This window comes from Drosophila obscura, unplaced genomic scaffold, assembly GCF_018151105.1.
Source record: "Drosophila obscura isolate BZ-5 IFL unplaced genomic scaffold, ASM1815110v1 contig_30, whole genome shotgun sequence".
Lineage (NCBI taxonomy): Eukaryota > Metazoa > Arthropoda > Insecta > Diptera > Drosophilidae > Drosophila > Drosophila obscura.
The window spans coordinates 94,970-109,937 of record NW_024542818.1 but is presented as its reverse complement, the minus strand read 5'-3'; the positions used below and the strand labels follow the sequence as shown (position 1 = coordinate 109,937).

At 43.3% G+C, this 14,968-nt stretch overlaps 1 protein-coding gene across 18 annotated transcripts in view; it reads left to right on the top strand.

Moving 5' to 3' along the window:
* The window catches only part of LOC111080318, an 87,651-nt gene extending 76,270 nt beyond the window's left edge, over nt 1-11,381 (top strand). For 7 of the 18 annotated variants that reach the window (XM_041594586.1, XM_022375870.2, XM_041594581.1 and 4 more), the window contains 7 exons: nt 1,545-1,724; nt 1,793-1,930; nt 2,003-2,160; nt 2,234-2,617; nt 2,697-2,922; nt 3,036-3,300; nt 3,423-7,695. In XM_041594586.1, the coding sequence (XP_041450520.1) occupies nt 1,545-1,724; nt 1,793-1,930; nt 2,003-2,160; nt 2,234-2,617; nt 2,697-2,922; nt 3,036-3,300; nt 3,423-5,436 (3,365 nt within the window). In that variant the 3' untranslated portion in view covers nt 5,437-7,695. Of the gene's footprint in view, nt 1-1,544; nt 1,725-1,792; nt 1,931-2,002; nt 2,161-2,233; nt 2,618-2,696; nt 2,923-3,035; nt 3,301-3,422; nt 7,702-10,465 lie in introns of those variants that run through there. The other 11 variants (XM_022375872.2, XM_022375871.2, XM_022375874.2 and 8 more) reach the window with 5 other exon arrangements.
* Nucleotides 11,382-14,968: the final 3,587 nt, after the last annotated feature.

Genomic DNA, 14,968 nt, shown 5'->3' with positions numbered 1-14,968 from the left:
GGTCTACGGCGTACGGGAAAGAGAAGGGGAACCGAATTCCAAACGAATAAGAAAACGGGCATAAGGCGGGGGCCATGGTTGCCTGATGGGGTGAGGGGGGGGGCCGGCAGCATATTCATATTCATGCCAAGGCAGAGAGGGGGGGCCACCAACGCCAACGCCAACGCCAACGCCAACCTAGCAGTGGCAGCGGCAACTGTCAAGTATCTTTTGTTAATTAAACTTGTAGAATTATGACACGCTTACAAATGGCGACCCAAAACTATGCCACAGGAGCAGGCAGAGGCAGGAGACTTACACGCTTGTGTGTGTGGGTGTGTGTGTGTGTGTGAGGCAGGAGAAAGAAACAGAGGGTGCTTGTTGCAGGGGCAGGAATAGACAGAGGCAGAGAGAGAGAGAGAGTGAGAGAGAAAGAAATTATCCTGCTGCTGCAGTGAAGCGGATAAAAGGCAATGCTGGGACTGAGAGAAAAGAGTCTGGGACAGGCCAGACAGCCACATGTCATAATTAAATTAGACTTAGTCCAAGCTTAAAAACACCCAGGCAAACAGAGGGACTGCCACACCACAGCACAGCACAGCACACCCTCACCTCATACCTGGTATGCCTTCTCGCATCTCTCTCTCCACACTCTCCATGCACACGCACGCACACTCGAAACTATCCTGGCAACATTGATTGAGGCAAATGGGATCCATGGCAGCCGTATCCGTATCCGTGGATTGGCATTGGCTGCCTGGGAAGAGCTAATCAAAAGCGTTCGAGGTAAAAATGTATGCACAATATTTGCAATCAATGAGCTAAGCTCCAGAGCTTCAGAGCGTTGTCAAGGTAACCCAAAAGGGGGAGCAGGCAAAGGCAACAGGAGCGCCATCATCCACTTAACAGAAGGGTGAGGAGTGCGGAGTGCGGAGTGGGGAGGAGGAGTAGCTGCACAACGTGCCACAACGTGGCACTGCGCCTGGCTGTTGCATGAAATTTTATGCAAAAAGTTGAAAGGATAATTAATTATAGCAAGAAGTGCACTTAAGTGCCTTCGTTACGTGCAGCAGGAGAAGCAGCATCAGAAGCAGATGCAGGAGGCTTGTCCGACTGGCAGAAGGACAAGCAGCCAGCGACAGGCGCTATTAGACGTAAATCTGCTGCTACTCCTGCTCCTGCTCCAGCTCCTGCTACAGACGGGCTTTGACTTTGCCTTTATCAAAAGCTGCTCGGCTGACAATAAGAACAAGTTAATGACATTTTCTTGTCGACGTTGTGACGTTGCCAATGCCATGCCATGCCATGCCATCCCATGCCATGCTATCCCTTGCCTTGCCGTTATCCCTGTAACTGCATAGCCTTGTGCCGCCTTTGTGCATCCCTCTCTCTCTCTCAGCGGCCCTTAATGGGCCAACGTCGCAATTAATTACACCGACTCGAACGAACGAACGTCCCCATTGAAATCGAATCATTTGGCAAATGTCTCAATTTACATTTCTATTTTGCCTCTCTACCCTGCCATCTTCCATCCTCCATCCTCCATCTTCATCTGCCACACCCAGATGAAGGCAATCATGCCCTGCAGGAGTTCCTGGCGGCACGCAATCCCAAGCAGCAGCACAGCAGCACCCTGGAGTCGTATCTGATCAAGCCCATTCAGCGCATCCTCAAGTATCCGCTGCTGCTGCAGCAGATGCGCAATCTAACCGATACCCGGGCCGACGAGCATGTACATCTGTGTGGTAAGTCCTTGTGGAGCTTACACGAGGGACGAGGGAGAAACCTTCATTTAAATCTTTCTATTATGCAGAGGCTCTTAAGGGTATGGAGAAGGTGGCCGAGCACATCAATGAGATGCAGCGCATCCACGAGGAATACGGCGCCATATTTGATCACTTGTTCAGGCAGCATCAAAAGTCCTGCAAGCAGCCCATTGACTTGAGTCCAGGTGAGATCCTCAATCACAACCGAATATATCCTCTGAGCATAGGCTAATATATACATATGTTTTATTTTTCAGGCGACCTGCTGTACTACGGCGGTGTCGAGTGGCTCAATATATCAGATTTTCTGGGCAAGATTAAGAAGGGACTTGAGTTGCATGCCATGTGCTTTGTGTTCAAGTCGGCGGTTGTGTTCCTCTGTAAGGAGCGCTTGCGACAAAAGAAGAAATTGATGGTAAGCAAGAGACGAATAATCCCTGAAGAATCCTCCACTAAAATATATGTGCCAACTATCTGCTCCTCCGTAGGGCGTCTCGAGCAAGAATGCCACCAATGAGGTAGAGATAATACGCTACCAAGTGCTCATACCCGTCACCGAGGTACAGGTGCGCGCCAGCTCGGCCAAGGACATGGACTCGCACTTCCTGTGGGAGCTCATCCATCTGCGCTCGCAGCTGCAGCGACGCTCCGAGAAGGTCTACGTGCTGTCCAACAGCACTGCGGACTTCCGGAACGCCTTCCTCAAGACCATACGCCAGATCATACGCGAGAGCGTGCGGAACATGTCAATTCCCATGAAGAACTTTGGCGGCAGCTCCGGCTCCGTGTCGGGCCACTCCTCGCAGGGTATGAGCGGACACGGACACGGCTATGCGGGCAACTCCCAGACCCTGGAACGGCCCAAGCAGCAGGTAAACCTGCAATTGGGCTTACACTCTTCTCGATGGATCTTCTAATCTCCCTGGGGCATCACCCCACCATTCCCCGCAGATAACCATCGTTCATGGCTCTCACACGCTGGGCAAACCGAAGAAAAAGTCAGGCTCGCAGCGGCACTCGGCGGGCAACATCGACTATGACAACCTGTCGGGCAGCCAGGAGGCAGACGATCTGCCTCCGAGCGTACACTTTGGCCCTGGCCACAGCCACGGCCACGGCCAGCCGATGCAGCCGAGTGGCTTCCGCAGCCGCAGCAAGACGGTGGGCGATGTGACAGGTGAGTGTTCCACGGGACTGCCCGACTCCCAAGCCGCTTTCTGACTCGCTCGCTAACCAATGCCAATTAACGCTTCATCCCCCGCTTCATCACATTACATTCATGCCATAAAGAAATCGCTTACTCCTCCATAGAACCCCAGCAACAGCAACAGCAGCAGCAGCAACAGCAGCAGCAGACTCATACGCATCCACATCCCCATCCACATCCGAGGGAGCCACCACCGCCGCCGATCAGGCAGCCGCACTTGCATCACCACAGCAGCGACATTGAGCGGATCGATCCGGGGACAAAGTCAGAGGGGGAAGAGGACTCACAGCAGGGCACAATCAGGCCCAAGGCCACACTGGGCCGCACGCCCAATCACCTGACGCTGAGGTAAGTGTAAGGATCCGATCTGATCCGATCCCGTAGACTCAACTCGACTATTGCTCGACCCTTACGCTCTCGCCTTACGCTCTCTGCATTTCTCCATGTGAATCTGAATCGGAATCCTGTAGCACCACATCGACACTCTCGGTGGGCAGCACTGGGAGCCAGGCACGCCTGATACAATCCTCACATCCGCCGGCCAGCTACCAGCCGGTGCTGATGAAGGACCTAGGTAAGCCCAGCGACGAGTCGGAGACGGACTCGAGATCGGAGTCCGAGGTGCATGCCGCCCAGGTGGCGGCCTCCTTTAATATAAGTCTAGGCAGTAGTGGTAGCTTGTTCGCCAGTTCCGACCCCAATCAGCCACAGACCCAGGCACAGTCACAGAATCAGATACAGAACCAGATCCAGACCCAGACCCTGCACTTGTCCCCGCGTCAGTCGCCCCGTCAATCGCCCCGACAGTCGCCCAAGCAGGAGATCGAGGTGATCGAGATCTTTGAGAGCGAGGCGGAGCGTCTGGCCGCCTCGCAGCAGGTGGCGGTGGTCCACCAGCACCATGCAGTGGGCCAGGCCAGGGAGTCCTTGCATAAGCAACGACGCGACCGTGACCGAGACCGTGACCGTGACCGAGAACCGACCGAGACGGACGCCACAGCTCGCTTCATGGACAAGCACCTGAGTGACCTGGAGCAGGAGAATCTGGCGGATGGCACCTGTGACATTGTGGCCTACATGGCAGGTCTGCGCGAGAAGGCCTTCGATCCGCAGGATCTGGGCGAAGAGGCGGCCGATCAGCAGCAGAACGACTCCAGTCTGTCGCCAGAGCCGCAGACCATCGTGGAGAACACCCAGCAGACGGTGATCGTGGACATTGAGTCGCCCTCGCGGCCCGCCACCGAGTCGGACAGCACGGGCACCACCACAGGACCCTCGGAGCGGTCCGGCGACGAGACCGAGGAGGAGGCCACCACCAGCTCCGGCCAGGCCTCCCACATCGTCGTGATTGACAAGAAAGTGGACAAGATATTCAAGGCCAAGTCCCCGGAGCGACCCGTCTCCATGAAGCCGAAGAGCGGCAAGCGGCAGAGCATCTACATATCGCCGGACCGATGCAAGTCCCAGGGCAGCTCCCCGGTGCGCATCATCAAGATCAAGTCCCCGCGCACGAGCCTCAGTGATCAGGGCAAGCGGCTGAGCGTCTGCTCGTCGCGGGACAACTCTCAGGATCGCATTTCCGGCGGCCGACGCACACCCAGTCCCCGCCGATCCTCGGAGGGTGGTGGCATTCTGAAGCACACCAGTCCGGCTCCGGGCATACTGAAGCCTCCCTCCAGTCCGGCCAAGTCGAAGAGTCCCGATCGCAGCTGCCTGAAGAAGGGCGGACCATCGCACGTGTGCAGCGTGGAGACGCTCTCGCCGCACATCTCGCCCCGCAGCAGCCTCGATCATCTCTCCCCGGACAGGGGCAGCACCTGTCTCCGGCACTCGCCCCGCAGCAGCTTCGACAGCCACGGCGGATCCGACCACAATCTGGATGTGCCCTACGGCGGGCGCAAGCGCAGCATGTCCGCCCATGGCAGCTTCGAGACGGGCACCAAGCCGCGGCCCCAGGAGACATATCAGTACTATCCGGTCTACGACAACCAGACCTGCAGCGATCACTATGTGGCCGCAGCGCCCAGTGGTCGGTATGCCAGTGGAGGCAGTGCAGGCAGTGGCGGTGGCGGTGGCGGACGCAGTCGCCTGAGCAAATCCCTGGAGCGCTCCACATCCCGTGACAGTACCACGACAAGCAGCTCCTATGGCCAGCGGGCGTATGGAGTCTCTCCGGATCGCAATTACGTGGTCTACAGCTCGGGACCGCTGCGATCCCAGTCGGCGGAGAACACCTTCTCACAGCCCATCTACGATCCGGTGCCCAGGCAGCCGCTGCCGCTGCACCAGCCGCCGCACCTGCACCAGCCGCAACAGTACGTCAGCTACGTGCCCGAGATGGGTGGCTATGGACCACCACCCTCTGGCTATCCAGGAGGTGGCTGCTCCCACGATCAGCAGCAACAGGCGGGCTACCAGCTGAGCTCCTCGGCGCCCGAATACACCACATGCATTGACTGTCTGTACCAGAAGCGACCCTCCTAGCATAAGTCCCGCGTGCGGCAAAGTCGCACGCGGAAGAAGACGCCCCGGGGCATGGTGGTGGTCAGTGCGCAGCCGACGGCCACGGGAGGGATAGGGTTCGTGCCAGAGATGGGTGGTGGTGGTGGTGGTGGCGACACCGGAGGATGTGTCGATTGTCACGACTACTTCGAGATACACGTCTAGGCACAGAACTGGCACTCACAGAGCTGTCACAGAGAGAGGACTGAGGAGGGAACGTATCTACATAGACTAGAGTTTTTTGAATCCACTCAGAATGCAACCAAAGATAACAGCAACAACAACCCGAATGCCTCAACAAACTAATTTTAACCGAACTCAGCTCAGATATACGTAAACGCAATGCAAACAAATGCAACCTAACATACACATAACCGAAATACATAACCGAAATACTCGTACTCGAACTTCAACACAAGGGATTGAAATCAAAGACCTAGCATACAGTAAACAGTATACAGTATATACACACAATCTACAAATATGTAACCCGGAAGAGAACATAACCCCAAAAACAATCGTAAAGAAAACTCAGTTTCACTCGTTACTCGCTACTCGTACTCGTTGTGTAAGTGTTTAGCATGTAAGTCACCCTGAATCCGAGCGTAGTTTTTTGGCTCTTTAGAGTACCGTAGTCCATACCGAACAAAAAAAAAAACGAAAACTAATCAAAAACCCCAAGGAGAATGGAGGCTGGAGGCTGGAGGATGATGCAGGTGAGGTGGTAGCATAATGTGTGCGCCACCACCATTTCTAGTTAATTATTTAAGCTGCAGTAGCCGAGCATTTCACCATGATTTACACAGAAAATGTCGGAAGTTCCGCCATGTGGCACGGCACACGAAGGGGTGCCATGAATAAATATTACGTATACGCCGCGTTGCACACACAATACTCAAGTGCCGTAATTACGAAGGAAAACAACAACAGAACAAAGCAAAACAAACCAACAAATAACAAAAACTCAAAGTGCTGCGAACAGAGAACAGAGAAAAGAGAAAAGAAACTAAAACTAAAGTTGAAATTCATACTCGCACTCAAGTAAACTACCAAGAGACATGCAGCCCCAACTTACTGGCAAACTAAAAACTCAACTCAACTTGAAACATAGACGGGGGGAGAAATTACAAGAAGCACAAGAAAATGAAAACTATATGCACTCGCACACACATACCACACAATGGGGTAAAACAAAAAATAGAAGAAAGTTGAAGGGAAGTCGCCAACCAACCAGCTATCAGTAGAGCTGAGAGAGAGAGAGAGCTGAGAGAAGGGAAAACTATGTCACTGGCAACATTTCCGCAGATGATGCCTGGAGCAGTCGGGCGTGGAATCTGCGAATGAAATCAACAAATTTTAATTACCCATCAAACAAAATGAAAGGAAACTGCAACTGCAAATGCAACTGAGCTGGCCCAATTCGGGGTTTTGGCCAACATTCTATAGGGTTAACAGAATAAATACCTAACAAAACGTATACCTAAAGCGGGGATTATTTACACGGAAAACAAAAACAAAAAACAAAAAAGATAAAATTAGTTAGAACAAATTTTCGAGTGTGTGTGAGAATAATGTTGTGACAAATAATTTGCATATACATATATGCATATGGTTTTTGTATGATTTTTATAGGTTTTTTATAGAGTATATAAAACAAATATACATGCATATACAAATCGAAGCCAAATCACAATTTCCTACTCGTACAACTCGTACTCGTATGCTTACCGGCATTTCCATTTTAACATTTCACTAAATCAGAAAATACAATAAACAGAATACCAGGCAATCGATGTGTATTCAAAGAATGATAATCGTAAGTCGTACCTCAATGTTCAGTATTTTATGTATACAAAAGGTAGCTGCAGAAAATACTCATACATACTATATACATATATTGTATATCCGAAACTCTCCCTTCCGCCCAGCTCCTGGGGCCAGGTCAAAGGAATATCCTTCATATATAGCGGCCTGCGCCAAACCAAAACCCCCAAGCCAAACAAACACTCGACTAGCAAAATGATTAAGATCAAATTTCAGGTTGTTGTAACACAAGAATTCAAAGGGAAAAAAAAACATAACTAAACTAATGAAAATCATAGTCAAAATACATAGTTTTAAGCTTCATGAAACGTTTACAGTTTACAGTTTACACTGGGCTTCACAGCAGCAAAATCAAAAGGGAAAAACCATTTTCAAAAATCAAAAATATACATAAATAATATGACATATATACAGCAGCATATGCAGCATATACAGCATATGCATAAAATGGGAATCCTCAGAAATACGAGTATATACATATACACAAATAAATGCAACTAAATAGAGTTAAGCGGAGACCGCAAAATGGGAGAACTTTTAAGTGTAAAACAGTAAAACAGTAAAAGCTAAAACAAATATCAAATGTAATCGGTAATCCATGTGTGCACACTCAGACACAGACACAGATATAGACAGACAGACGAACGGACAGTGAAATGTTGGTGTTCAAACACCGAAACCCACTAAACAAACAATCAAAAAATAAACAACAAATGAGCGGGGCAAACGAGCTACAACTTGAAAATCAAATGAATAAAAACGAACACTAAAACCAATACCAATAACCAATACAAATATAACTAATAATAATAATGGGAAAACTCGTAACTAAACTAAACTCTAACTAAAGCAATTGAAATGCAATTTAACGAAATGAGATATGGGAAGAAGTACACAGCATGCATACTATACAATACTTATACATACATATATGAATACCAATACTCTTACACGTTACACGTACACACCCGTACAAGCAAGCCCTGACGGACAGAGAGACAGAAACCTAATCGAGTTCATGCAGCGATTACCTGGCCTATCCCTCCTCATAAATATGTACACTCGATACACTCGTCACTGGTCACCCCCTGGAAGAATACTGAGATACTGCCCCCTCCCTCAATTAGTTATGCATTTAAATTTATTTTGTAGTTGCTTAGCAGGTAAGTGCAACAATGTTCATTTGTATTTAGGCGACAGAAAGCAGTAAAGCAGTAAAGCGGTCGAATTGAATTGAATTAGTCATTAAAAAATTAATCGGGTGATATTCCATTTTGTTTACACACACACACACAAACACACACACAAATTATCTCAAAGATAACTAAAATCCCAGATAACTAATGAAACACAAGCTTAAATAAAGTTGAATTGAGTTAGATACATACTCGTATATACATATTACATATACATATGTATATAAGTCGAAGTCAAAGTCGGAACGAAGAGGAAGACGAAGACGAGGCGAAGGCATGTTAAGTTAGTATTAGGTTTTATTTTCCCGCCTATTCCGATGTGGATGGGATGCATCTCTTATCCATACAATATACATATATATCCATATAGCGTATCTGTGTATCTGTTGTGTCTGTTACAAAACACTTGATATTATTAGTTGGCATCGCTTGATTAATTAATTAACAAACTAACAAACCAGAAACAGAAACAGAACTCAAACTGATATTGATATTGAAACCAACAAAAGGACTTTGCAAGTTTTCTTTTTCCAATTTGAACGTTTTGCATTTTCTCGAAAGAAAAATCACAAACTAACAAAATCAAATAACAAAAGAGACATCGAAGTATCGATAGTGTGCCACAGATCTGAAACCAAATCTTGTACTGCCGAAAGAGCGCTAATATCTAATGCAAAAGTACATTATAATCGAATTATATATTTATACAACTATATATATATGTCTTATGGTTACACACACGTGCCCCCACAAACTCGACCTGCCACAAACTCCCACCACTACCACCACCACCACTCCTTCAATTTAATCGCTATTTTCCTCAATTTATTCGGCATTTTTCCACACCCTCTCGTCCGTCCCTCCCAACCCACACACAAAGTTTTTGTCCAGAAATTTAATTTTCTGTTTGCTGTACTAACAAAACTTTTTGTGTGCTAAATAAAAATAAAATGAAATATACATAAATTGAATTTTATGAAACTCCCATCTATTCGCATTGCACAACTTTTTTCATCATTTTGAATCACGCTCTCTTTGACTTTTGCATTTGAAAAACTCATCTCAAAATTTGGGGAAATGCTTGGCCACTTTTTCCGACACAATTTTCCAATTATTACTTTCCCCTACATACGAGTATGTATGTATTTATATCTGTGTATATCTCTCTCCATATATAATTTTGTATTTGTATTACGAATTGGAGTCCCCCCCATCCTTCCCGCGCAAGCAAGACACACACAAAAACTTCAGAGGCAGAAAAGAAAATGTTGGCATAAAATGCAAAACTGTTGATCAGAAATTCGAAAATTTGCCTAGTCTATAACTATAGTAACAAAAAGAAAAAAAAGAAACGAATACAAAAAAAGATGAATCGAAATGAATGGAAATACCAGAACAAGCGATGTCAACATTTTAGCCAACACAACTGTACTCAATTTAAGCCTAACCCACAAATGTTAGCTGTTGAACTTAGTGTTGATCCCTCCACAGCCCAAGCCCCAGACCCACCCCAAAACCAGTCCAAACAAAACCCCACCCCACCACCAAATATATTGAGTAGCGAAAGCCCGTTCTTAAGTGTAGTGCTCATTACATTAAACAATAATTAGTTTTGCTTATATTTTTTCTAACCAAAAGTGCGCCCAAAGTCGAGTATTTTGGTCGCGCTGCTTGCATGCTTTTTTGAACTTAAAAAATAACCCCCGACTGAAAATTGGCCGAACATTTATTACTTAAAATCTATACGACACAATTGTATATAACCAAATGGAGATGCCCCTCCTCCCACTCGCTCTCTCTGTCTGTCTCTCTCTCACTCTCTGTTTCTAACTCTTTCTCTCTATATTTTCTATATAAAAAGAAACTGAAAACTATAACCGAAACTACAAATTAAGTTCTGCAAAAACCTAAACCAAAACGAAAATATTTCATAATTTTTCATATATGTATGGTTTCCATTGTATCTTTTTCTTTCTTTCATTTAATTGTAGGGTCCCCGGTGTGGAAACCACGAGACATGATAAATTTAGGCACAGATCCACAGTCAACAACCCGCAAAGACGATGTGAAAAACTAAGTCAGAAAAAGCAAAACAAAACCTTTAGTATCAAGCTAAGCAAACATAAGAGCTCTTAAGCCTTCACAGCTTCACAACTTCAATTCCTTTGTTCGATTTCTCAATTTTACGAGTAACTAATCAAGTGTGAGGCAACAGCCAGCAACAGCAACAGCAGAGGCATCAGTTCAGAGTTCAAAGCAGACCCGCAGAGAACAGAACAGAACAAAACAGAGCAGAGCAGACCCCAAGCCCAAAGAATTTCTCAAGCACAACTGTACCTCCGCCAAATGAAGATGCATTGCGACCATAAATTGGAATGGAAGTGGAAGTTCGCTCTTGAGAAATGCTTGGGTTTCGGTTTCTGTGTGTCTCTGTGTCCTCTCTTTTTAAAAGGATAAAACATCGAAGAAGTTTTGTGTAATTTTTACTTTTACGTTTTTACCGATTAGAAGAGAATAGAGGAGAGAAGAAATCACATACACATAAAGATACTTGGAGATCTTTTTTTAGAGTAAACCCAAAATGAAGAAGACTTTGATTTGTATTGATTGTATTTAAAGTGCAAAACATATAATAAAAGCATAATTAAAGCAAAGGATTTTGAGCAGATTTAATAAGAATTAAGAATAAAAATGATTAAGAAATATGAGAACAAATTCAAATGCATTTGTCGCTGAAAAAGACTTGAACGTAAATTTCGATTTAAATACATTTATTGAGGAATATGAGATGAAGATGACGATGCAGCAGATAAGAGAAGAAAACGTAAACCAATTGCAAACATTGTATTTAGGATTAGAGAATTTAAATTATAAAACTAAAACAAAAACTCAAACGAAAACCAAAAACCTAAAGAGCAAGAGAATTGCAGCAAGAAAAACAATGTCAAATGCAAACATTAAACAAAATAAAGAAGGAAATTTTAGCCAATTAAGCCACACCCACACTCACACACTGAAGCAAATGAACACACTCGTAATCGTAAATGGAAAATTAAAAATGAAAATGACAGCAGCAATGCAAATGTTTAGTCTGTAGGAAGTACACTGAAAAAACACAAAATATACCATACAAAAACCACATACTACACGTAAAAGAAGCAAAGTGAAACAAAAGAAAAGAAAATAGCAAAAATTTAGTCAAAATGTTAAATGGTAAACTAACAAAAGAAAACTAATAACAAAACGAAGTGACACATTACAATTCCAAACACTCAAATTGGGCTCACGGGGTCCCTCCACAGACCCAACCCCAGCCCCAATCGATACAGTACTCACTCGTACACGAAAACCAAACCAAACAAAACGTTAATTGCAGAAAAACAAAAAACTCAAAGCAGATGCGAACATTAAAAAATATATTATAAACTATACAAAAGTATGAATAAAACACAAAAACACAAAAATATATAAGCATAAAGCAAGAAAACGAACACAAACACAAACTAAAAGAAGACAACACTCTCTAGCAGAATTACAATAATAATTAAGAACTTCACTTCGAACACTTTGAGAAAAATGGATAACGATGACAACCGAATTATAGATAAGCAAAGAAGTAAACCCAAAATCCAAAAAAAAAAACCCATAAACAAATGCACAATTTTCGAGATCTAAATTGAACATTTGTTTGATTTCTCTATATCTCAATATGGTTTTCAATTTTTTTAGAATGAACTTTAGAGGAATAACTAACAAAACATACAATACAAATAATACAAAACTCAATGAAAATTCTACCAAAAAATGGGAAATAATAATAAATTGGTTGTGAATGCAGCTTGGATGTTAATTCGATTCAGGAATATAATGAAATCCCCCAATTGCTGAACATTTGTTTATTCCTCCGGCCGTACACGTACAATGTTCGTACAAGTAGCGATTGTCAATGGTTTTGTTTTTCAGTGTACTTGCAGGCATTGCTCACACCCATTCACACGTTAATTCATTAATTTTTTAAAGACCCCAAACCCCATTGAACCATGTAGCAACAAATCGAAACATAATCAAAACATTTTTTAGGTTTCCAATCAAATTGAATTACGACTAAATATACAAATGTAATCTTTAATTAAACGATGAATGGAGAATAATAATAATGATAATTGAAGTACAGACCATAGAAAGCTATAAGAAGTCGAGTAAATAGAAATTCTAAAATGTATACAACAAACAGTCTAATTGATAAATGTGCATCGATGATCGATCTACCGATCGATGAGTGACAGGGCAAACAAAGAGAAGATTACCAAATACCAAAATCACAACAACATTTTAACATAATTTTTACAGTTTGTATAAGTTTGACAGAGGTTAAATTATAAATAATACAATTAATGATAATGAACAAAACTCAGCAGGAGGCGTGGCAGTCAGCTGGAAGACTTTAGCAAAATGAAATAGTTAAATTATGAAACTCATTTGATGACGAATGATGAGCGAAGAGCGTTGGCAACATTCGAAATGGCGTGAAACTTTTTGTACGCATTTGACTATTTTTAAAGCATTTTTATTAAATATATATACATAGTCTCTATTATACGAATGTTTGACAGCCAAACAATGTACTCATTTAATTAAGTTCACGTGCACGCCGATGCGCTGAATCTCTTTTAACAAATTGTTATCGGGTATTTGTCTTGTTTGAGCATAATTGTTAGTTATCTCTTATCACACTTTACTTTTGGCAAGTCCAAGTGCAAGGGCAGCGGGATACACGAGGGTAACAATTGCATATTTATTACGATTTATAAGTCACGAAACGAAATCCAAATTCGATACAAAGAAAACAGAACTCAATAGCATTGGAAACAATTGTAGTTATTAACAAAATGAACAATGAACAGCAGACAAATTCAATTTTTATTATAACAAAACAAAACAAAAAACACAATTAGCAGCTGCTACAAGAGCAAGAACAAAAAAATGTGCAATGGATGTTAATACTTTTTGAGAACAAGAAAAAACAAAGAAATGAAAAAATATGCAATAGCAAAAAAAAAACAAAAAGAAAATACACAATGATTATACAATTGCAAATGCAACTTAACACTCGAAATAAGGATAGTGAAAATGTGTGACAAATGATTAAATTACGAATCCTTTTGAAGTGAAAAACAAAAGAAAATAAAATGTGAAATTTAAAAACAATATCAAGTTTCGATGCCTTTTTATTTAATTCAATCGTTTCCAGAGTGGTCGTTTCCATCGTCGTTGCCCATCGAAAGTCTGGATATGGTACTTCGCCGATATGAGACTATTTGCAACAACAAAAAATCTACCTGCCGCCTTATAGTTTGAATTTAATCGATAGCACTGTTTCATGGTAGCGAGCTTCTGTCAGACATCAATAATAGATTCCCATATACTATTTCCCATCGATGGTTCCATTTAGCCAAACAAATACAGCGATGTATTTCACACATCTATTGAATATCATAAAAATAAAAGGTAGTTCTTAAAACTTGAAAATTTTATAGAAAATTGATTCTACTATCTGATAAAACTAAAACTGATCGGAGATTTTTAGGCGTCAGGTGGTTTGAACGTATCGGAACTTAATTGTGTTGCGTCACAGTCACATAGTTCGAATCCAAACCCAGGTGGTACGAGTCTTAGTCCCTATTTAATGTGGGCAGGGTACGATCCACCCGATTGTTCAAACTACTCGAACAACTTTCGCAAGCGCGTCGCAGTACCTCGCAGTAATCCCTTTGACCAGATATCATAGTCAGGCAGAGGACTAATAATGAGAAGAAGGATAATGCCAAAACTGATTGAATTGTTATACTGACTTACCAACAAATAAAGCCAAAATAGTGCTGATGAGAACTACTCGTTCTGATAACTGAAAACTACTAAAGACGGACACTTTATTTACCATTAAATACCTACTAAAAAATATTTCCTTTCACTGATAGAAAAAAGGCATAGTAAAAATAACTACAATCATATTACCAGGCGAACAGAAATCAGCAGAAGGTCGCTGCTTTTTTTTATTTCTCTTTTTTTCTTATTTCTCTTTGTATTTCGTTGCTCTCTTCTTTCGATCTAATCTTTCTCATTTTCTGCCTCCACTTTCCACCGCTCACGGGGCAGAAAATCGTTAAATTCAAACCTGAGATAACTGGCGCACAGAAATCAGCAGAAGGTCGCTGCTTTTTTTGATTTCTCTTTTTTTCTTGTTTCTCTTTGTATTTCGTTGCTCTCTCTTTTCGCTCTCATTTTTCCCATTTTCTGCCGCCACTTTCCACCGCTCAAATGGCAGAAAACCGTTAAATTCAAATCTGAGATACCAGGCGCACAGAAATCAGCAGAAGGTCGCTGATTTTTTTGATTTCTCTTTTTTTCTTGTTTTTCTTTGTATTTCGTTGCTCTCTTTTTTCGCTCACATTTTTCCCATTTTCTGCCGCCACTTTCCACCGCTCAAATGGCAG